At 38.7% G+C, this 22,807-nt stretch overlaps 1 protein-coding gene across 4 annotated transcripts in view; it reads left to right on the top strand.

Moving 5' to 3' along the window:
• LOC306869738 (coronin-1C-A-like) overlaps window positions 1-22,807 on the top strand; it is a gene marked incomplete at its 5' end in the record, with an annotated part of 68,822 nt that overhangs the window by 43,176 nt on the left and 2,839 nt on the right. For all 4 annotated transcript variants that reach the window (XM_079416630.1, XM_079416632.1, XM_079416631.1 and 1 more), the window contains 8 exons: window positions 6,664-6,786; window positions 9,467-9,596; window positions 10,476-10,657; window positions 10,790-10,909; window positions 11,076-11,180; window positions 11,635-11,780; window positions 13,742-13,799; window positions 15,063-15,305. In XM_079416630.1, the coding sequence (XP_079272756.1) occupies window positions 6,664-6,786; window positions 9,467-9,596; window positions 10,476-10,657; window positions 10,790-10,909; window positions 11,076-11,180; window positions 11,635-11,780; window positions 13,742-13,799; window positions 15,063-15,305 (1,107 nt within the window). The remainder of the gene's footprint in view (window positions 1-6,663; window positions 6,787-9,466; window positions 9,597-10,475; window positions 10,658-10,789; window positions 10,910-11,075; window positions 11,181-11,634; window positions 11,781-13,741; window positions 13,800-15,062; window positions 15,306-22,807) is intronic.

Here is a 22,807-nt window from a genome sequence, read left to right on the forward strand (position 1 = left end):
TGTTCACCGACAGCCGATTAATGGCCGTTGCGATCAATTTTTTCCTCCGATTAAATTCTGGCAGTGTCAGAAGATTTCAGACACTTTCCTGCAGTGTGACATCTCCTACGACGACCGTCAAACCAAGAACCAATAGGAGCACTGAACTTGATGACGCAATTAGCGCGACAACTTCAAACCATTCATTATTTGTAAAAAACAATATATGTACAACGTAAAGTTTACTTAAAGTTTATTTATTAAGGGGCAGGATGTTTAAACTCGAATAACAAAATTACCTCAAGTTCGCTCTGTAGAACTGGAAGTCCATAAAGTCCTCATTTGACCAGCCATGACTTGCTCCACACACGCAGTCTTTTTCGTTTTTTTTTTTTTTTTTTTAACATCAAGGCATGTAATTTAATAAAATTGTTTGCTAGCTACCATTATAGCGAGAGAACGCGGGTCACGTATTGATGACGTAAAACTCCGGACAAGTCTTCTTGCGTACGTCCGTTTTTATCGCGTCTTGACTGTCGTACAGTCTGACATTAAGACAACTGAGATCCTACAGTCTGACATGGGGATCATGTTCGTACAGTGTGACAAGCAACAATCGCAAAAGACTATTAAAAATCGCACAGTGTGAGCCTGGCTTTAGTCTTCTGCAGTTTATGCTTTGAGTTCAGCATTTGTCGGGTAATGTTGAGTTTCCAGTTTTAAAAAATATGGTGAAGCCTTGTAATGCAAGCAAACGTGTGATAAGACTAAAGCATCATACGCGTGAACATGAGACAGATGAGATGTGATAAAATGGCTTATTTTTCCTGTCATGACCATGTAAAGCCGGTAATCCGTGTCACTTTGGAATGATATGCACCACAAATTCTGATGGAGCTTAACCTGTATCGACTGTAATAATACGGTGATTTAAGGTGGATCTGCAGGCCTTTTGATTGGTTTAGGCAATGTGACATAAATATGTTGACTTGTGAGTTTCTTTCTGTGTAAAATCTGTAATTTATCTGTACTCTACTATTTAAAGGTTTGGGGTCAGGAAGATATTTTTAAATGAATGAATCTAATATTATAAATCAGCATATTACAGTTATTTCTGAAGGATCATGTGACACTGAATATTGACGCAATGGCTGCTGAAAATTCAAGCTTCGCCATCACAGGAAACAAAATACATTTTCAAATATATTAAAATAGCATTTTTATAATAATAAATTGTGCATTTATTTAGGTTTTTTGGTGCAGGTTTACATGCATCCAAGGTCAAAAAACATTTTAGTTTTCTCAAGAAAATAGCTTTAATTTGACCTAATTTCTAAATGATTCCTAAACGTCTCGTGCGAAGCAGTTCAAAGAATCAGTCTCTCTAAACCCCTCCTTTCCGTGAGCCCTCGCTGCTGTGATTGGTCAGATGGCGCAGTCCTTTGTGATTGGTCTACCCGCGTACAGCGCGAATGACAGCCCATGGGCGGACATTATGCAAATGTGTTACTTCATGACATACAGCCGTAACAGAATAAGATTCAAATTCCTAATGACTCGTTTAGGCGATTGCGAGCTGACTTTTTATTTTTTTTGATAGACAATAACTTTATATATCGTGCACTTTCGGCTTCACAACTTTGCAGAAAGTTTGTTCACATACTGCTACATGACACACTGCATGAAAGGTAATATTCAAAAAGGCATAATAGGGGCACTTTAATGTTTTTAGTATTTTTTTTGGTCAAATAAATGCAGCCTTGGTGAGCATTAGAGAAAAATCTTACCAACCCCAAACTTTTGAAAAATACAGTATATTAATCCAGATGAGATGTTTCACAAAAAGTCAAGTCACCTTTATTTCTATAGTGCTTTATTCAATTCAGATTGTGTCAAAGCAGCTTCACAGAGACACAGATGAAAACAGCAGAATCAATTATGGAGACTAAAAGACAGTAGCGTCTTTATTAAGCTCAAATCAGTTAGTTCAGTGTTAGTTCAGATCAGATAGGGCTGCACGATAAATCATATTTGAATAGTGATCATGATTTCTGCTTCTCACAATTTATTTGGCATAAATGACTGTGATATTTGCCCACTGGTAATTTATTCTGAAATGAGCTTTTCTATTAAATCGATAAATTTTCTGCCCAGTGCTTTACTTAATCTTCCCAACCATGCACCAATGAGCACACGCTCTCTCTGCATTATGGAAAAACTCCGGCAAGCATGCAAGTTGGAGTTTAGCAATCTCTATTGAGATATTCTGCTGAAATTATGATATATAACGAGTCTGTTGCGCTGTTTGCTGCGACTAAATATGCAAGTTGATTTGTGCTTATATGAAAGATATGAAAATATTTTTAAGTGATAATCATGATTTTAATTTGAGCACAATAATTGATTAACTGTGTGCAGCCCTGAGTAACAATATGAAGTTCATCAGTTTTGATCAGAGTTCAATTTAGCTATAAAAAAAAAAAGAATATCGTGCACTTTTTGCACGATATTTGCACAGAATTAATTTGTTGCTGAAATGTTGAAACTGAATGGGTTACAACTGATATTAATTAAATTAAATCTGTAATACAGCCCTAGTTTCAAATCATCAGTCATCCTAGGCCAGAGGTCCCCAACCACCGGGTCACGACCCACTACCGGGCCGTGGAAGAATTCCTACCGGGTCGCGAGAACTTTCGGGGGGAAATGTGTATAGATATGACACTGTTATTTATTGTGTAAATGATTGCTCTAATTATTCAGTATTTTCATTGTATGCTGTTGATATGGAGATGCAATTTGACGATTTCATGTTAAATTAGTAAATAAAAGATTGCTCTGATCTGTCATATAGGCTATTAGGCCCTTAAACGGATCGCAGTTGATCCGTGATATACGGACCAGCGCTCACAAGAATAGAGGCATGTTTCAGACAGCGTGGCATACCAATTTGTTTCCTCTTTCATGTATCCTTGCGTTTAGGATACATATGCATGGGTGTTTGCGGTTACGTCACAATACTGGAAATATTTCTGTTTTAAACCATAAAGGCGAGCCGATTGATATCACACAAGCAACGTGCAAACTTTGCGCAATAATTATGCCGGTGAACGTCTTAACTTCTGTCATACAGAAAGTGGAAAAAAAAAAAAAAAAGAAACCGCTGCATTAACAGCGCATATTCTCTCAGAGAATATTTGCTTTAGGATTGATTTAGTATGATATTAAAGCCAAAATATTTAATATTGATCCAACCATATGTTGGACATATTTTTGGGATTCCTGCCTCTAAACTGGGCCCTTGTGAAGACCCATTTGATTCGTGCTGTCACTTCACAAAAAAGCGGGAAAGCAGGAGAACGAGAGCACCACAGATGAGAAGAGAGAAACAGGAAAAAGAGGCACACAGGAAGGAAGTGAGAGTTCAGTCCACCTCCATGTATCCTGTGCTGCCACATGGACAGAACTGAACGTGTGTGTGTGTGTGTGTGGCCATGCATGTGTCATTCTGATTCCCAGTCTGTATTCCAGGAGCCCCCTACTGTTCCTGCTTCAGCAACTGAGCTCCGGCGGCTGCTGACTGCAGATTTTACCTTATATGGTCATCCTCAGCTCCCGCCTGTCAGCCTTCCAGACCCATTTCCTCTTTCCTTTCCATTGGCTGAAGCACAGTGCTTGCGCCTTTGATAGAAGCATAGAAGAAAAGGGGGCAGTGTGAAGGGAATTTTTTGGTTAATGTGTCAAGTCCACTGTGGTCATTAGATTTCTTTAACTGTTTTTGTTTAATAATCTGTAATTTATGACATTACAAATATTATACTCATAATTTAATAATAATAACTTTATTATTATGTCTTATTCTTGATGAACAACCTAAAAGGTAATAGAGTAAAATAAAATATTTTTAAAATATCTATTATTTGATTATATTTATAATAATAATAATTATTATATTTATAAATAAAAAATATATTTATTAAAATGTGCACTTCTTTTAGGTTGTTAAATCGAGAATAAATTATTTTAATACAGTTCTGCTAATGCCTTTACAGAAGTTGACAAATATGAACACAGGTTTCATTTTATAATCTATAAATCATATCCAGATGGGATGTTTCATTAAAGTACAAATGTCATTCACTTCTTTATTTAATTATCAGAATTTATTGTGTGTGTATCTCTCTATCTCACAACTCAGGATCTCTCATATCTGGTGATCTTTCTACCTCATTTCTTTATTCTACCCTCCTCCTCCATTGAGGTCATATGTATTAGACAACTGCATACACCTGCTGGCCCTGAGCAACTCTCATTCTGACACACGGCTGGCCCCGCCCTCTCAGTCCTGACTGGCTGTTTGTGTGGCTCATGATGTCTGGTTGGACGGCTGCTGGGGTGCTTTAGTCAGGTCAGCTGTAGTCTGCTGCCTCTGGGTCCTCATGGACTCGCAGAGGAAATGGAAATTTCCACACTGACTAGATAAGACCGACGTCCTTCTGCTGAAAGCGGCTCTGCTTCTGTAATATTTCTGTTGGCAGCCTCCACAGTGTGTCCCGTTGTTCTGTCTCTTTCATTTCCTCCTTTCCTTGTCTATTCACTGGTCTCTCTGTCTCTCTCTCTCTCTGACTTGGTTTCACTGAGACGGGGAATCCTGGTTTATTGATTGTATGGGTTAAGGCAGACCTGTGTTACTCGAGGTGAGGGATCTGCAGTAATTTTTTATTTTTATTTTTTTTTTATTTTTTTAGCTGTTTTTCCAATTTGTTCATCGTTGCGTTAATAAATAATAAGGCAAGCTGATCTAGAATCCGTGAGCAGATAATTACGGATGACCTTCTGCTCCAATGTCAGCGATCCATAAAAACCAAATGGTAATAATGTTAGGAAATCAATATAGAGGCTAATGCATGTGTATCATCCTGATGCTCCTCTTTTGGAGGCTTTGAATTATGGTTACTTACCGGTTCTCTTGAGAGAACTAGTGCCCTTATCACCTCCCCCATCTTTTCTGCCATTGCTTCCTTCCACATGACTGACTAAACAAGCCAAAAACCAAGTGCAGAAGATCATGAGATAGCAAGTGTTCTTAGTATGTTTTCTCTTGGGGCATGTGATTATGATACTGCTGCCCACGGATTACCTATATCTCGTCTTTTATTTCATTTTATTTTTTATTACATGCTTATTTTTTTACATTAATTTTATTTTTATTTTACATATATTTTTTATTACATTTACAGTAAGCAGGGTTTAAAAGCAGAAATGTTTATCAAGATATTTTTCAAAAGCACATGAATTCTTCAGTAAAATGCTTACTCTTGGACTGTTGAAAGGTGTTAATGCGTTTCTAGATGTATGACTTTCTATTTACGTGACATTTTCCTGCATCGCTTTAGTTGCGTTACATTCCTTTCTGCACGTATTGTTTACCAGCAGTATATTGTCATAACTTCACAACACAGACAACATCAGTGATTCTCTCATGCCAACACGTATCTTGGTTTGTTGTCTTTTGCTTCATGTGATGGTTGACAGACTGCTGCCCACAGCTGGATTGTGAAGTAGGAGCCTAAGTGAATTCTGTTTTTATTGGCGAGCAGCAGCGCTGTATGAGTATGTCTCCTGTGTTTGTTTAGCTGTTCATAAAGTGATTGGTAATCAATGTTCCTCATAATAGGCCTCTGTGTGTGAGTCTTGGATTATTTTGTCTGTTTTAAGAACATCTCCCTTTCTTTCCAATTACCTTTTGAATTTTTTTGGGGGGAAATGCTGTTTTGGCACCTTATTCGTTCTTCTCATTCGAAAACGGGGTGGTTAGCTCACAAATAGCTGTGAAAGGTATAGTTTCTCTTTCAGAAGTCTATGTTATAACCATGCCCAGACTTGAGAAGGAATGTGTACACAGAGTGGTTTTCCACACAGGTGGGTAGAGTCTTTTTGTACAAGCCGGGCCTGAGAAAAGCCATAGTCATCGCACCATCAGCGGCGTGGACAAAAGTGTGGGTGCGGTCGTTTCTCCATCAGATGAAACCTGATCACGCAGCCCTGTGCAGAGATCAAAGGTCGTGACCCAGAGAGCAGAGGGAACTGATGTCATCAGGAAGTCAGCTGACTGGGCATGGGACCACAGCCGTGCCTTTATTTGGCTTCTTTGTTTGCTGTGTACAAGGGAGAGGAGGGAAATCTTCTGTTGAATTTTTTTTTTCCCTAGTCTTCAGGCCTGTGCATTGTATAATGGTATTACATAAGGTGCTCAGAATGAAGAACAACACTGTTTTTCATACACAAACATGCGTGCAAACAGTCGCATTGGATGTGACCGTCCTAATCTGGCTGCGTTTGCACTAGTCTATATCCCTTTAAATACAAAATCATAATATTTTTGGTAATTGAAATATAGCATAGTAAAATGCGGTAAACAACAAAAGCCCCGCAATCTGTTTTTATTAAATCAGCTGTCGTGTGTAAATGTCTCTGCTGTCGGTTTGAATGACCGGATGAGCTATTGTTTGAAAATTTGGAGAAGAATGGCTTTCTCTCACTCTCATTTCATGAGCGCTGGCCAGGACATAAGTGTTTGTCTTGGTGTTACGCAGAGCTTGGCTGGCATTGTCAGAGCTCATTTCATTTACCCAAAGGCCGAATGCTCTCATAATCGAATATTTGTCTGTTTTCTCTCTGCAGTCGGGCCGTATAGATAAGGCCTACCCTACAGTATGTGGACATACTGGCCCTGTTCTGGACATTGACTGGTGCCCTCACAATGACCAGGTCATCGCTAGTGGATCTGAAGACTGCACCGTGATGGTACGTCACTCTTCCTTACATTTGCTTAACATTTGCTTAAAAGGGTCATCGGATGCCCATTTTACACAAGCTGATATGATTCTTTAGGATCTTAATGAAAAATCTATAACATGATAGTGTAAAAAACACATTTTTACCCTGTCAAAATCAGCTCTGTTTTCGTCAAGCCATTATAGTCCATGTTGCTTTAAATGCTAATGAGCTCTGCTTGCCCCGTCCCTCTCTTCCGTGGAGTGACGAGCAGTACTGTAAACTTCAGCCACGAAACTGTCTAACTAGCACGTTATTAGGAAAGGCGATTTGCAAAGATTCATAAAAAACCCTTAGACTCACTTCTTCTGTAGATAAAGCTGGATCACGAAAGATTTGCGCGAACATAGACACATTTAGGCAGATCGGGGATCGGCGCATTCCCTTCATAACGAAAGTAACGTTAATCCTCTGCATCTTCAGCGGCTCAGATGTCGGCAGTAAATGACGACTGCTATATTCATTATTACATCCAACAACAAAACACCTCAATCGCTTAATCAGAGACGTTCTTGTCTTCCCCTGGCTGACTGATGACAGCTCAGTTTGGGTCTAAGGTAAGACGGTCTTGTCAATCAGCTCTTGTGGAAGGAGCGGTCTGTGCAGAACTACGTCATTCTGACAGGAACCTCAGAACAGCCTGATTTAAGAGAGGGGATTTTAAAATAGGGATTAAAAAAAAAAAAACACTGGGGGGGATTTTTATCATCATAGGATGGATGTGTGTGTACACACTTCCAACACACATGTTCAAACAACTTGTAAAGTAAATTTAGCATCCGATGACCCCTTTAAACTAATGAAAATATATGGTACATTGAATTTGTCATGGTGGATAAGGCCAAGAGATTAATAGAGATTATCGCTAAAACTTTCCTTGAATATAGCTGTGTGTAATATTTTTTTAAATGTTTTTGAAGAAAGCTTCTCATGCTCACCAAAGCTGTTTATTTGATCAGCAATAATTAGAATTATTGTTGCAAATTAAAGTAACTGTTTTCTATTTTAATATCTTTTAAATGTAATTTATTTCTGATGCCAAAGCTAAATTTTCAGCATCATTACTCCAGTCTTCAGCGTCACGTGAGCTTCAGAAAATATTTATTAATAATGTTGAAAATAGTTGTGCTGCTCAATTTTTATGTTTAATCAGTTTAATGCTAAAAAGTTTTTTTTTAATAAAACAAGTATAAATATTATAAATGTAAATAAATTAAACCATTCAATTCTGTAATCAACACAATGTGATGTTAATTGTCAGAATTATACACCTTTTTAATCCCCTAACTGTAACCATTTCTTCTACACTTTATTTGGCTGACTAAACTGAATAGCAGCTAGTTTTGATTCTGCACCGAAATGCACAAGATGGCATTGTGCTGTTAATTTTTACTGCATGTAGTGTAACCTTAGTTAAACCCCTGCAGTCATACTAAGGCTTGTTTATTGATGGGTGGATATAAGCATTTGTTGATAAGTTTCCTTGAATAGCCGGCATCACATCTCCACCCACCCATTGAGTCCATGTGTGGCTGGCAAAGTCTGCCCTGTGACTCATGTGAACGGCAGTAGATGGGATCACAGCACAACTGAAGGCTCGCTCTTCTGGACTGTTTTAGATTAGTTTGAGCCCAGCCTGAAGTCATTGAATCAGCAGTTACTATTTTATAGTTCTGAGGTCAGTCTGGCTGGCTCTGGGTCTGTTTATCATGCCACTAGCCCATATTTGGCCAGTGTGCTGAAAAACAGCAACTGCAGTGCTGGTGTACGTGTAATGAGTGTACAAGTGTTGAGTTTAATAGGACACTGCCTTTCGTCCTCTCTTGGGGAATACAGAGGCCTGGGAAGTTGATGATTTGTACTGTTTTTCTTTGCCCAGAGTCATAAAATCTGAATTATATTGAGGTATAGACATGCTGGAGGGTAATTTCATTAGTGACCTATGATTATGACACTAAATAGGTTTAGCAGTGTCTGTGTGAGGGAATAATGTACACTCGTCCACTCTATTACACAGTTCAGCGGCCATTCTTCAGAAAAATTTGAATATTGTGACTAGTGTTTTAGAGCCATTTTATAAATGATGAGAATAAGTGTTATGTAGGAGACGAAAGGAAGTTAAAGAGAGAGAGGCTGACTTCAAAATCGCATGCTAGCATAGTACTTTTACTTTTTCTGCCATCTGTACTTTTAATCCTTGTTTAAAAAACTCTGCTGCACTCTTTTCTTTACCCTCTGCTGCCACCTTCAGGAAAATGAATGAAACGAGTCAAAACGAATCTCATGTAAAATTAAACAAAAAAAAAATAATCTGTTTAATGAAATTTCATCAATATAATTACTATAAAACTGAATCATACATAATTGTTCAAATTAATGTTATACACTATTGGGTGTTTTTTTTCATATTATTTGCATTTATTTTTATATTTTCAATGATAATTTTTCGTTTTAATTGTAGTAATGTGCTTTTGTCATAGTTTTTTGCAACATTTTTAGTTTTCATTTTTCATCTAATATCAAATTTTTTTCCAGCAATATTTCATTTACCAAAAGCAAACAGATTGTATTTACTAAACTGCAATGTATCTTTGCGCTTCAATAATGTTTTAGAAGAAAATGAGTATTTTTGAATATTTGTTGTTTTCAGGTGTGGCAGATCCCAGAGAACGGTTTGGTGACCTCCATGTCCGAGCCAGTGGTGGTGCTGGAGGGTCATTCTAAAAGAGTGGGAATCGTTACCTGGCATCCCACCGCCCGCAACATTCTGCTCAGCGCAGGTGAGAAGCCTCACCTGATACATCAGGGAGAAGGAAACTTGATAGAAACCGTAGCAGAGCAGACAAGAAATAATAGGGAACAGCGAGGAGATGGGGTTGAGGAAATGATGCACCTCAGTATTTGTCGGGCTTTTTTTTTTTTTTTTTTTTTTTTTTTTAAGTTTTAGGCACTGTTAGATCCAGCCCTGGTTGCCAGATCCTGTCAGAAAATATGTTTAGTAACTGAACAACTAGTCAGCAAAATTGTCTAATACCCAAAATCTGTTAACAGCAATACTTGTCTTGTACCCAAAAGCAGTGTTTAACAGTCTTCTATCAGTTGATTGAGTAAAGCCAGAGAAGAGAAGAAATAAGAGACGAAGTGATGATGATAAAAAGGAGCAGAGTTTATTGTATAATCTTAGTTGTTTGTTTCAATGCTTAGACTTCGTCTGATGAACACAAATCCAGCAAGTAGTGTTATACCAAACTAATTCACAACAACATAAATATTCCCTCTTATCTCTTAATCATTCAGACAAAACAGTTCATGAAACCCCACAATCATAAGATCAAACAATAATGAAAATGCATAAGCATCAAAAATAATAAGAAATACAAATGATAAATTAAAATAATCATTAAATGAATAAATGATTATAAATTAATAAAAACAACAAAAAAATTAAAACGTGGCACAAATGTATGATTGCTCTCTTGATGCAACACACACAGTTTTGAGGATCCTCAGATCCCCTTCAGCACGCATCCAGTTGCCTTTATCAGTGCCTGCCAAAAAAAGTTTAAATGGAAAAAGCCGCTCCAGCTGCTTTCTAATAAACAGCATCTTTAACATTCAAATGCGATTATTTGCCCATCTTCTTGTGGGCTCGTCTGCAGGCTGTGATAATGTGGTTATCGTCTGGAATGTGGGGACGGGAGAGGCCATAATCACCATGGAGGACATGCACCCTGACATCATCTTCAGCGTCTGCTGGAACCGCAACGGCAGCCTTATCTGCACCGCCTGCAAGGACAAGAAAGTCCGGGTCATCGACCCACGCAAGGAGGAGATCGTTGCGGTGAGTGCTTGCAAATATGCAGATAGTATTTATGGATTATATTTGTAGTTTCTGAATGGCTTTTGTGCTGATGTGTTGACTTGAGTCAAAGTGTGCAGTATTGTAATGTGTTATGGTGTGTCTCGCTGACAGGAGAAGGACAAGGCCCATGAGGGTGCCAGGCCCATAAGAGCTATTTTCCTGTCTGATGGCAAAGTGTTCACCACTGGCTTTAGCCGCATGAGCGAGAGACAACTCGCCCTCTGGGATCCGGTAAGTTGCCATGGAAAAAGTAGACTCATTTCATTCTAACACCTGCTCATGAATAAATGCCAAGACTAGCCTAAATTAGATCTGTCCTATGTTTTGCAAATTAAGAAAATAACATATTTGTCCTTTTTAATATAATTAGACCACATTTTTGCTCTTTGTCTGTCAGGACAATATGGAGGAGCCAGTTTCTGTCCATGAGATGGACACCAGTAACGGAGTCCTCCTGCCCTTCTATGATCCCGATACTAATGTGGTCTACCTTTGTGGAAAGGTAAGCACAGCACATGCATTACTGTACAAAATTCTGGGGTGACTCAAAAGATTCAAAAATTTCAAATTCTTTTATTTTGGAATTTCTTTTCCTATTTTGGAATGTCACTGTTTTCTTTAAAACCATGAAGCAGCACAGCTGTTGTTGTGCAACATAGATAATTATAAGAAATGTTTCTTTAACACCAAATCAGCATATTAGAATGATTTCTTAAGGATCATGTGACACTGAAAACGGGAGTAATGGCTCCTGACAATTCATCAATTCAGAATGAAATTATACAATATAACAGTTTTTACTGGATTTGTAGTCAAATAATTGCAGCCTTGGTGAGCATGAGACTTCTTTCAAGAATATTAAATTATCTTGCTGACTTTTGAATGGTAGTGTACACACATTGATTGTTTTTTTTGGAAATGGGTTTTGGTTCTGACTGATGTTTTGTCTCTAATAGGGTGACAGCAGTATCCGTTACTTTGAGATCACGGACGAAGCTCCTTTTGTCCATTACCTCAGCACCTTTACCACTAAGGAGCCTCAGAGGGGCATGGGATACATGCCCAAGAGAGGGCTGGACGTCAACAAGTGTGAGATCGCAAGGTATAGCAAAAAAAAAATTAAGATGATGGCAGCATGTGGGAGAATCTCATGAAACATCAGGAATATGACCAGGTCATATTTCACCCCAAAATATGTTATTTATTTAGTTTTATTCTATTTTTAGGACCATATAGTATTTCCACATTGCATTCGTTTTACTTGTATACTGATTTAAATACTGATTAATAATTGTAACTAGACAGGATGGTTTTCTTATTATAGTAATGACAAATAGAGTTTATGCATAATTATAATAATTAAAATAATGTGTTAATGTAAAGGGTAAAAATGTATTTATATGCATGTAATTCATTTTGTTTTAAGGTGAAATATGTCCTGGATGTTTCTTTGTAAGATTTGCATGTTTTTTTACCTGTTTTGATTGTATGTAGTTGATTTAGGTTTTAGCTAGTTTTTCATAAACTGCTGAGATTTTTCAGGGCTCCAGACTGCGCCGCATTTGTGACCAAAAATATTAATTTGCGAGTAAAGTTTTTGCTGATGTCGCCACTAGCGACTTCATAAATTTACATGTTAAAAATTATCATGGAATGCCTTTTTTCATGCTTGTTTTGCGATCACATCATTTGTTATGTTGACGTAATAAACACGTAATTTTTATTTATTAATAAATAAAGTCCTCATCTCCGCGAACGCCAGCGATGGCGGCACAGACACCTGCTGCTACAGTTGTGACAGCATGAAAGAGACCGAAAATGACAGACGTGTGAAGTAAAAGCAGTGCCTATTTTGTGCACAACTTGAACAAACTACAACAGGTAAAGCCGTCAGCTGTGTGGACATTAGCAGGATCGTTAACTATTCTCGTTTATAATCGATACCAATAATATGACGACTTCTCGAGATGATTAGTCTCTATATGCTGTTCTGTTTATCAGCTTTCAAATTCTGCTGAATTCAAACAATAAATACTGTTTTGGTGCTCTTTAATGTGGGAAGAGCGATCGCTTTAGCGCCTCGGTTCAAGTGACACGTGAACCCATATCTTTCTCTTTATTACTATAGAATGAAATAAACGTGAATGGTCATCAAAAAGTATATTATAAGAGAGCCTACAGTACACCTTACTGAGATGTCTCATGTAATCGCTCGGTGTTTCAAACTGCGGAAAATGTGTAAAGCTTGTAAACAATGCCACGTAACAATATATTTACCTCGGAATAACCATTCGGCATCCATAAGCTCATCGATCAGCTAGAAAAATAACTATAAAGAGGAGCATTTTGCTAAATATATGCGCTATATTGCATAGTAATATATTTTTTGCTTAACGTGTTGTCTACATAAGAAAGAATGCAAGGAGCTAAAGATAAAATTCAACACCTCCTATAATTGCATGTTGCAAATGAAGAAAACTATCCGTGATATTGGCACAGATTCGGTGTAACAAGCAGTTCTTTGCATTAAGATTGATTAAAATGCTGATAAAGACAAGAAAAGATGATACATAAACGCATGACTGTATCCAGTATGACTGAAATGTTAAAGTATTAAAAAAATTAAAACCCGTCTATTCTGAGACACAATTTTTTTTTTTTTCCTCCTTATAGGAGCCAACTGCTCCTTAATGGTTTTTTTTTTTTTTTCTGTCTGTAGCCCTGTTTTTAGTGTATAGTGCTAGTTGTCAACACCACTGCATGCAGGCAAGATAGGAGAGTCCCAATCCTCCCAAAAGAGGGCAGCAGTAGACCTGGTTAACAAAAGACTACTGGGTCCTCCAGAATAAAATGTATATTTCTAACAATGAGTGATGTATGAATAGAGGTTCTGTTTTGTGGGTATCTAAGGCTCACGCATAATTGCTTGTTTTATTTTTGTACGGTGGTATTTCCCCGTCTCACACCTTGTTCTGTTCTGTCTTCCCAAATGAGTCCTGCACTAACGTCTGCTACCCTCGTGATCATGTTCTAATAGACCTATGTGCTTGTGTGTGTTCTCAGGTTTTACAAACTGCATGAGAGAAAGTGTGAACCTATCATCATGACCGTGCCAAGAAAAGTGAGCCTTTTTGAGTTGTTTTACTATTGTTTTTAAGAGTACAGGCTGGACTGTATATTCTGAGCCACAGCTTCCTCCTGCTTTGGCTTCTGTTTTTTGGCGTTGTCAAAGAGCTGTTTTATTAGTTTACCAGACCAGAGTTTTGAAACTCATTCAGGTGGTTTTCACACTGGATTTGATATATTTACTCCTCCACTGCAGGTCTTTCATCACATTTGATTATTTGGCTTTAAACCGCGGTATGTTCACATCACCTTGTACGACCATGAGCCCTGCCGATAGCTGTTTACCACGGCACCTAGGCAGCAATGCTTAAGTCAGCGACAAAAATAAAACGCTTTTTTTACTTAATCTTTTTTGCATCCCTTTGTTTTTAATAAGGGTTCACTGAAAATAATAATCCTTTGGCCCAGGACCAGTGGGAGATCATTTAGGGCCAGCACTGCCAAGATTTTCACTAGCCATATTAAAAACCTTTAGCTTTGAATATTTTTTATATTTGCTGAAAATGTTTGTAGTTAACATTAAATGTTAAAATGTATATTTAAACAAATAAAAGGCAATACATATTAAGCTCTAAATATCAAGGTGTACACTGCTTTTCAAACGTTTTATGATCAGTAAGATATTTCAATGTTTTTGATATTAATATTGCGAATTGAAATGTTATAATTTAAAGTAACTGTTTTCTATTTTAGTATATTTTAAATTGTAATTTATTCCTGTAATGACAGCTGAATTTTCAGCAGCCATTGCTCCAGTCTTTAGCGTTACATGATCCTTCAGAAGTCATTAGATTTTGCTGGTTTGCGCTGCTTAATTTGTTTTTTTTGTTTTTTATTTTTGTGAAGACATATTTCAGTACATTGAAACGATGTTGAAATGAAAACCTTTTGTAACTGTATGAATGTCTTTTAATGTCACTTGATCAATTTAATGCATCCTGGCTGAATTCATTTATTCATTTATTTATTTTCTAAGAACTTAATGAACTCAACCTTTTGAATGGTATAGTGTATAGATTGAAAAATATAAATATTGTTTCCAAAAACTAAATTAAAATACAAATATTGTTTCCAAAAACTAAATAAAAATACATGGACAAGAAAAGAATGATCAAAAGTCATAAATTCAGAATACAGCTTTGACACCAAGCAACTGAACTCTGCATCTGCATCTCTACTTTTGCACGGTTGATTGAATGATTTGCATGATTCATATCTTGCATATCTTAACAACTAATAACACTCTTCCTTCCATCAGTCGGACTTGTTCCAGGATGACCTTTACCCCGACACGTCTGGTCCGGAGGCCCCCCTGGAGGCCGAGGAATGGTTTGAAGGGAAGAACGGAGAACCTATTCTGATATCCCTGAAACATGGATACGTCCCAGGCAAAAACCGTGATCTCAAAGTGGTCAAGAAGAACATCCTAGACAACAAGACGAGCAAGAATACAGAGAATACTGCGCCTGCCGTCAAGACTGCCACCTCCACACCATCTATCGTAAGTGGGACTCATTTGCTAATTTACTTTTTCCTGTTCGTTTTATCATCCTACGGCATTCCATTTTGCTTTTCTATGCACTTTTTCCTCCTAAATCTCAATTCTCTGCACTAAAAATGAAAACGTATACACTGAACAAAATTATAAATGCAACACTTTTGTTTTTGCCTCCATTTTTCATGAGCTGAACTCAAAGATCTAAGACTTTCTATGTACACTAAAGGCCTATTTCTCTCAAATATTTGTGTTAGTGAGCACTTCTCCTTTGCCGAGATAATCCATCCACCTCACAGGTGTGGCATATCAAGATGCTGATTAGACAGCATGATTATTGCACAGGTGTGCCTTAGGCTGGCCACAATAAAAGGCCACTCTAAAATGTGCAGTTTTATCACACAGCACAATGCCACAGATGACGCAAATTTTGAGGGAGCATGCAATTGGCATGCTGACTGCAGGAATGTCCACCCGTGGACACCCAGGAGATGTTGCCCGTGAATTGAATGTTCATTTCTCTACCATAAGCCGTCTCCAAATGCGTTTCAGAGAATTTGGCAGTACATCCAACCGGCCTCACAACCGCAGACCACGTGTAACCACACCAGCCCAGGACCTCCACATCCAGCATCTTCACGTCCAAGATCGTCTGAGACCAGCCACCTGGACAGCTGCTGCAACAATCGGTTTGCATAACCAAAGAATTTCAGCACAAACTGTCAGAAACCGTCTCAGGGAAGCTCATCTGCATGCTCGTCGTCCTCATCGGGGTCTCGACCTCACTGCAGTTCATCGTCGTAACCGGCTTGAGTGGGCAAATGCTCACATTCGATGGCGTCTGGCACTTTGGAGAGGTGTTCTCTTCACGGATGAATCCCGGTTTTCACTGTACAGGGCAGATGGCAGACAGTGTATGGTGCCGTGTGGGTGAGCGGTTTGTTGATGTCAACATTGTGGATCGAGTTGTCCATGGTGGCATTGGGGTTATGGTATGGGCAAGCGTATGTTATGGACCATGTACACAGGTGCATTTTATTGATGGCATTTTGAATGCACAAAGATACCGTGACGAGATCCTGAGGCCCATTGTTGTACCATTCATCCACGACCATCACCTCATGTTGCAGCATGATAATGCAAGGCCCGATTTTGCAAGGATCTGTACACAATTCCTGGAAGCTGAAAACATCCCAGTTCTTGCATGGCCAGCATACTCACCAGACATGTCAAACATTGAGCATGTTTGGGATGCTCTGGATCGGCGTATACGACAGCGTGTTCCAGTTCCTGCCAATAACCAGCAACTTCGCACAGCCATTGAAGGAGTGGACCAACATTCCACAGGCCACAATCAACAACCTGATCAACTCTATGCGAGGGACATTTTGCACTGCGTGAGGCAAATGGTGGTCACACCAGACTGATTTTCGGACCCCCCCCAGGTGATATGCCACACCTGTGAGGTGGATGGATTATCTCGCCGAAGAAGTGCTCACTAACACAGATTTAGACAGATTTGTGAACAATATTTGCGAGAGAGAGGCCTTTTGTACACAGAAAAAGTCTTAGACCTTTGAGATCAGCTCATGAAAAATGGGGGCACAAACAAAAGTGTTGCGTTTTATAATTTTGTTCAGTGTATAGTAAACTATTTATTTTGCCTTATTACACTGTTTCAGTTGTGACCTACATGCAGAAAAATGATTGTATTGTTCAAGGCCAACTTCTCTTTTTGGCTCATATATAGTGTTTTTACAGTTTTAAGGATGTTCTACGTCAGATCCAACCCCCAACCACATGCCTGCTTAACCACATGGCAGCAACAGCACATGTGTGTCCCACCCAGTATGGCTCAGAGCTATAATCACAAGAGCCAGAGCACTGCCCTACCGACACACCAATGTTAGCTGCTATTTATCACACCTAAAGATTATTCTACAAACTGACTTTATTTATTTGCATTTGCAGTGTTTTAACTGTTAACTACAATTCTAAATATTAAAAATATTTTCATGAATTAAAAAAAAAAAAAAAAACGTTGGCTTGTTTCAAATTTTAAATTTGATAATTTGGACATGACTAAAATAAGTACTAAAATGACAAACAAAAACTGAAATGAACATAAATGAAAGTTAAATCGATAAGTACGTAATGCATAAATACACAGGTCTTCCGTTTTCTTTTGTTCCAATGTATACTGTTTATTTTAAACTTTTTACCTTTTACTTATTTGAAGGTTTGTTCTTTTCCCATCTCAGGTGTGTGTGTGTGTGTGTGTGTGTGTGTGTGTGTGTGTGTGTGTGTGTTTGTGTAAGTACCTACCAAGAGCTCCTGAAAAACCACAACAAATTCCTTGTGTTTGAGCACACTTGGCGAATAAAAGCTCATTCTATTCTATTCTAAATAGAAATAAAACAAAAGAAAAAAACAATAAAATGTCACTATAAAAATTACTATATGAAAATAAAAGCCTAAACAAAATGTAAAAATATTATATAATAGTAATAATCATAAAATATTATAGAATATAAATTAGTAAATAAGCAATATTAAAATAATGCTGACATATGGGTGATATTCTAGTAAATCACAAAGTGAGCCACAGTGTTTAGCAACTGTAAATGTGTTTTGTAAAGGAAGAATGTATAGTGGTATAATTAAAATTAAAATGTTATTTATATCAGAATGAGCTTTATTGGCCAGGTATGTTTACATATACGAGGAATTTGTTATAGTGACAGAAGCTCCACAGTGCAACAGAAAGACAGCAACAGGACAGGACACAGAAGAATAATAAAAGTGAAGTGCAGTCCCATGTTGACTGCATCATCCACAGACCTGTGTGCTCTGTAGGCAAACTGCAGGGGGTCCAGTGGAGGCCTTTAGATGAGCCAAAACCAGTCTTTCAAATGATTTCATGGCCACAGACGTTAGAGCCACAGGTCTGTAGTCATTAAGTCCAGTAATTTTGGGTTTCTTTGGGATGGGGAAGATGGAGCGTTTGAAGCATGAGGGGACTATGCACAGCTCCAGTGATCTGTTGAAGATCTGTGTGAAGATGAGGGCCAGCTGGTGAGCACAGATTTTTAGGCAGGCTGGTGGGGTGTTTTTTCAAACCTGCAGTAAAACTCATTCAGATCGTCTGCTAGTTGTTGATTCTCCAGAGTGCTGGGGGATTGTCTTGTAACTGGTGATATCTTTCATACTTTTCCACACTGAAGCAGAATCACTGGAAGAGAATTTGTTCCTTAGCTTGCCAGAATAATTCCTCTTTTCCACTCTGATCTCCTTTTCCAGTGTGTCTTTGGTCTGTTTATACAAGACTTTATCCCCCTTTCTGTAAGCATCTTCTTTGGCCTGACGGAGCTCTCTGAGTTTTGCAATGAACCATAGTTTGTCGTTGTTGTAAGTTAGATGAGTCTTGGTAGGAATGCACACATCCTCACAAAAACTGATATTAGCTGTTACAGTCTCTGTGAGCTCGACCAGATCGTAGCAGCAGCTTCAAAAACAGTCCAATCAGTGAGAGCGAAACAGGCTTGTAAATCCCGCTCATTAGTCCATCTTTTAACAGTTCTTAATACAGGTTTTGCAGATTTAAGTTTCTGCCTGTAGGTCGGTATGAGATGAACCAAACAGTGATCAGAGAGTCCTAAAGCTGCTCGTGAGACAGAGTGATATGCGTCCTTTATTGCTGTGTAACAGTGATCCAATATATTACTGTCTCTGGTGGGACATGTTAAGTCACCTTTATTTATATAGCGCTTTTAACAATGCAAATTGTGTCAAAGCAACTGCACAATATCAAAATAGGAAAATAATGTCAATAATGTAAAATGACAAGATTAAACACTCAATTTTCAGTTAAAGGCATTTCATTATTGAATTCAGGGATGTCATCATCCAGCTCAGTTCAGTTTAAATAGTGTCTTTGCAATCAGGTCGACGATATCGCTGGAAATGAAGTGTCCCCAACTAAGCAAGCCAGAGGCGACAGCAGCAAGGAACCAAAACTCCATCGGTGACAGAATGGAGAAAAAATCCTTGGGAGAAACCAGGCTCAGTCGGGGGGCCAGTTCTCCTCTGGCCAAACGAACCAGCAGTTCAATTCCAACTGCAGCAAAGTCAGATTGTAAGGGCTCAACTGGTTCCAGTGGTCTTTTCCTGATGGCTGTCTAGGTGACTGGGTTCTCACTGGGGATCTGTCTCTGGGGCTCATCTAGGTGTCCTGGTCTCCGCTGACGTTAAGGGCTGTAGAGGTCGTCTCTGGGTGCTGATCCAACATCTGATCTGGATACGAACTGGATCCAGGTGAATGCAGTGACCATCTGGGCTGGATACGGACCGGATTGGGTGGCTACAGTGACTTCGGAATAAGAGAGAAACAGACTAATATTAGCATAGACGTCAATCTTCTTACGATGTAACAAGTACATTGTGTGTTATGGGAAGTGTTCCCGGTTCCGGTTGACCTAGTTAATGCAGCCTAACAATCCTTTAACAGATTTGAATATTAGAAGCGTATTAGTGTGTTGTGTACGCCAGGTTAAAGAGATGGGTCTTTAATCTAGGTTTAAACTGACAGAGTGTCTGCCTCCCGAACAGTGTTAGGTAGATTGCTGCAGAGTTTGGGCGCAAAATAGAAAAAAGCATCTGCCGCCCGCAGTTGATTTTGATATTTTAGGTATTATCAAATGGCCAGAGTTTTGACAATATTATGGACGTGGAGGACTATAATGCGTTAAGAGCTCGCTCAAGTACTGAGGAGCTAAACCATTCAGGGCTTTATAAGTAATTAACAAGATTTTAAAATCTATACGATGTGTAATAGGGAGCCAGTGCAGTGTTGACAGAACTGGGCTAATGTGGTCATATTTCTTGGTTCTAGTAAGAACTCTAGCTGCTGCATTTTGGACCAGCTGTAGCTTGTTGATCAAGCGTGCAGAACAACCGCCCAATAAAGCATTACAATAATCTAAACTTGTGGTCATAAACGCATGAATTAACATTTCTGCATTTGACATTGAGAGCATAGGCCTCAGTTTAGATATATTTTTAAGATGGAAAAAAAGCAGTTTTACAAATGCTAGAAACGTGGCTGTCAAAGGAGAGATTCTGAAATAGCACACCTATGTTCCTGGCTGATGACGAAGAATTGACAGAGCAGCCATCAAGTGTTAGACAGTGTTCTAGGTTATTACTTTTGGGGGTTTTAGGTCTGATAATTAACACCTCTTAGCAGTAAGAAATTACTCGTCATCCAGTTTTTTTTATATCGACTATGCATTCCATAAGTTTCTCAAATTGGTGCGTTTCACCGGGCCGCAAAGAAATATAGAGCTGAGTATCATCAGCATAACGGTGAAAGCTAACCCCGTGTTTCCTGATGATATTTCCCAAGGGTAACATGTAAAGTGTGAAAAGTAACGGCCCTGGTACTGAGCCTTGAGGTACTCCATACTGCACTTGTGATCGATATGATACCTCTTCATTCACTGCTACGAATTGATGGCGGTCAGATAAGTACGATTTGAACCATGCTAATGCACTTCCACTAATGCCACCAAAGTATTCTAGTTTATTCAAAAGAATATTGTGGTCGATAGTGTCGAATGCAGCGCTAAGATCCAGTAGCACTAATAGAGAGATTACAACCACCATCAGATGATAAGAGCAGGTCATTTGTAACTCTAATGAGGGCAGTCTCAGTACTATGGGATGGTCTAAATCCTGACTGGAAATCCTCACAGATATAATTTTTCTCTAAGAAGGAATATAATTGTGAGGATACTACCTTTTCTAGTATCTTTGAAAGAAAAGAGAGATTCGAGATCGGTCTGTAATTAACTAGATCTTTGGGGTTTTTTAATGAGAGGCTTAATAACAGCCAATTTAAAAAATTTGGGAACATATCCTAATGACAATGACAAATTAATAATAGCCAAAAGAGGATCTATGACTTCTGGAAGCACCTCTTTTAGTAGTTTAGCTGGAATAGGGTCTAACATACATGTTGTTGGTTTAGCTGATTTAACAAGTTTATACAATTCTTCCTCTCCTATAGTAGAGAATGAGTGGAACTGTTCCTCGGGTGATCTATAGTCCACTATCTGATGCGATACTGTAGCTGACGGCTGCATGGTTACAATTTGATCTCTAATAGTATCTATTTTGGAAGTAAAATAGTTCATAAAGTCATTACTGCTGTGCTGTTGGGAAATGTCAACACCTGTTGATGCTTTATTTTTTTTGTTAATTTTGCCACTGTATTGAATAAATACCTGGGGTTATGTTTTTTTTTTTTTCTTCTAAAAGAGACAAAGTAATCAGATCTAGCAGTTTTTAATGCTTTTCTGTAGGATAGGGTACTTTCCCGCCAAGCAATACGAAATACCTCTAGTTTAGTTTTCCTCAAGCTGCGCTCCATTTTCCGGGCTGCTCTCTTTAGGGTGCGAGTGTGCTCATTATACCACGGTGTTGGACTCTTTTCCTTAATCTTCCTTAAGCGTAAAGGAGCAACCGTATCTAAAGTGCTAGAAAAAAAGAGAGTCCATAGTTTGTTACATCAAATTTTAATGCGCTGCTGGATATGCTGAGGAATTGAGATAAATCAGGAAGATTACTTACAAAGCAGTCCTTTGTGGTAGAAGTGATGGTTCTACCATATTTGTAAGGAGGAGTTGAATTTACAGCTTTAGCTATATGGAATTTACACAAGACTAGATAATGATCTGATGTATCATTGCTTTGCTGCAAAATTTCAACACCATTAACATCAATTCCATGTGACAGTATTAAATCTAGAGTATGATTTCGACAATGAGTAGGTCCTGACACGTGTTGTCTAACCTCGATAGTGTTCAGAATGTCTATGAATGCTAATCCTAATGCATCTTTTTTTGTCAACGTGGATTTTAAATGTGATTTGCTGTCTGTATTTTGGCAGTTCTCAGGAGAGATTTGCTTTATAGTCCCCGAGAATGATTAAAACAGAGTCTGGCTGTTTTTGTTGTGTCTGTGATCAGATTAGCGAGTTTCTGTAAAGCTGAGCTCGCGTTTGCTTGCGGTGGAATGTAGACACTCTTGAGAATAAACAAACAAATCTCCCGTGGCGAATAGAACGGCTTGCAGTTAATGAAGAGCATTTCTAGATCTGTACACCACTTCTCATTGATGTAAAAGCACGTCCCGCCACCACGCGATTTTCCCCGTTGATTCCGCGTTGCGATCTGCTCTGAACAGCTGGAAGTTAGCCAGATGTAGCACGCTGTCCGGTATGTTGCCATTCAGCCAGGTTTCCGTGAAACACAGAGCAGCAGAGTTAGAAAAATCCTTGTTTGTCCAGGAGAGCAGAAGGAGGTCGTCCGTTTTGTTGGATAGAGAGCGGAGATTCGCCAGATGGATGCTAGGCAACGCCGTTCTAAATCCACACTGACGAAGCTTCACAAGCGCGCCGTCTCGCTTCCCCCGTCTGTGCGTCTTGAAGCGTTTGACCAGAGCTACAG

Source organism: Barbus barbus, assembly GCF_936440315.1.
Source record: "Barbus barbus genome assembly, chromosome: 5".
In the NCBI taxonomy this organism is placed as follows: domain Eukaryota; kingdom Metazoa; phylum Chordata; class Actinopteri; order Cypriniformes; family Cyprinidae; genus Barbus; species Barbus barbus.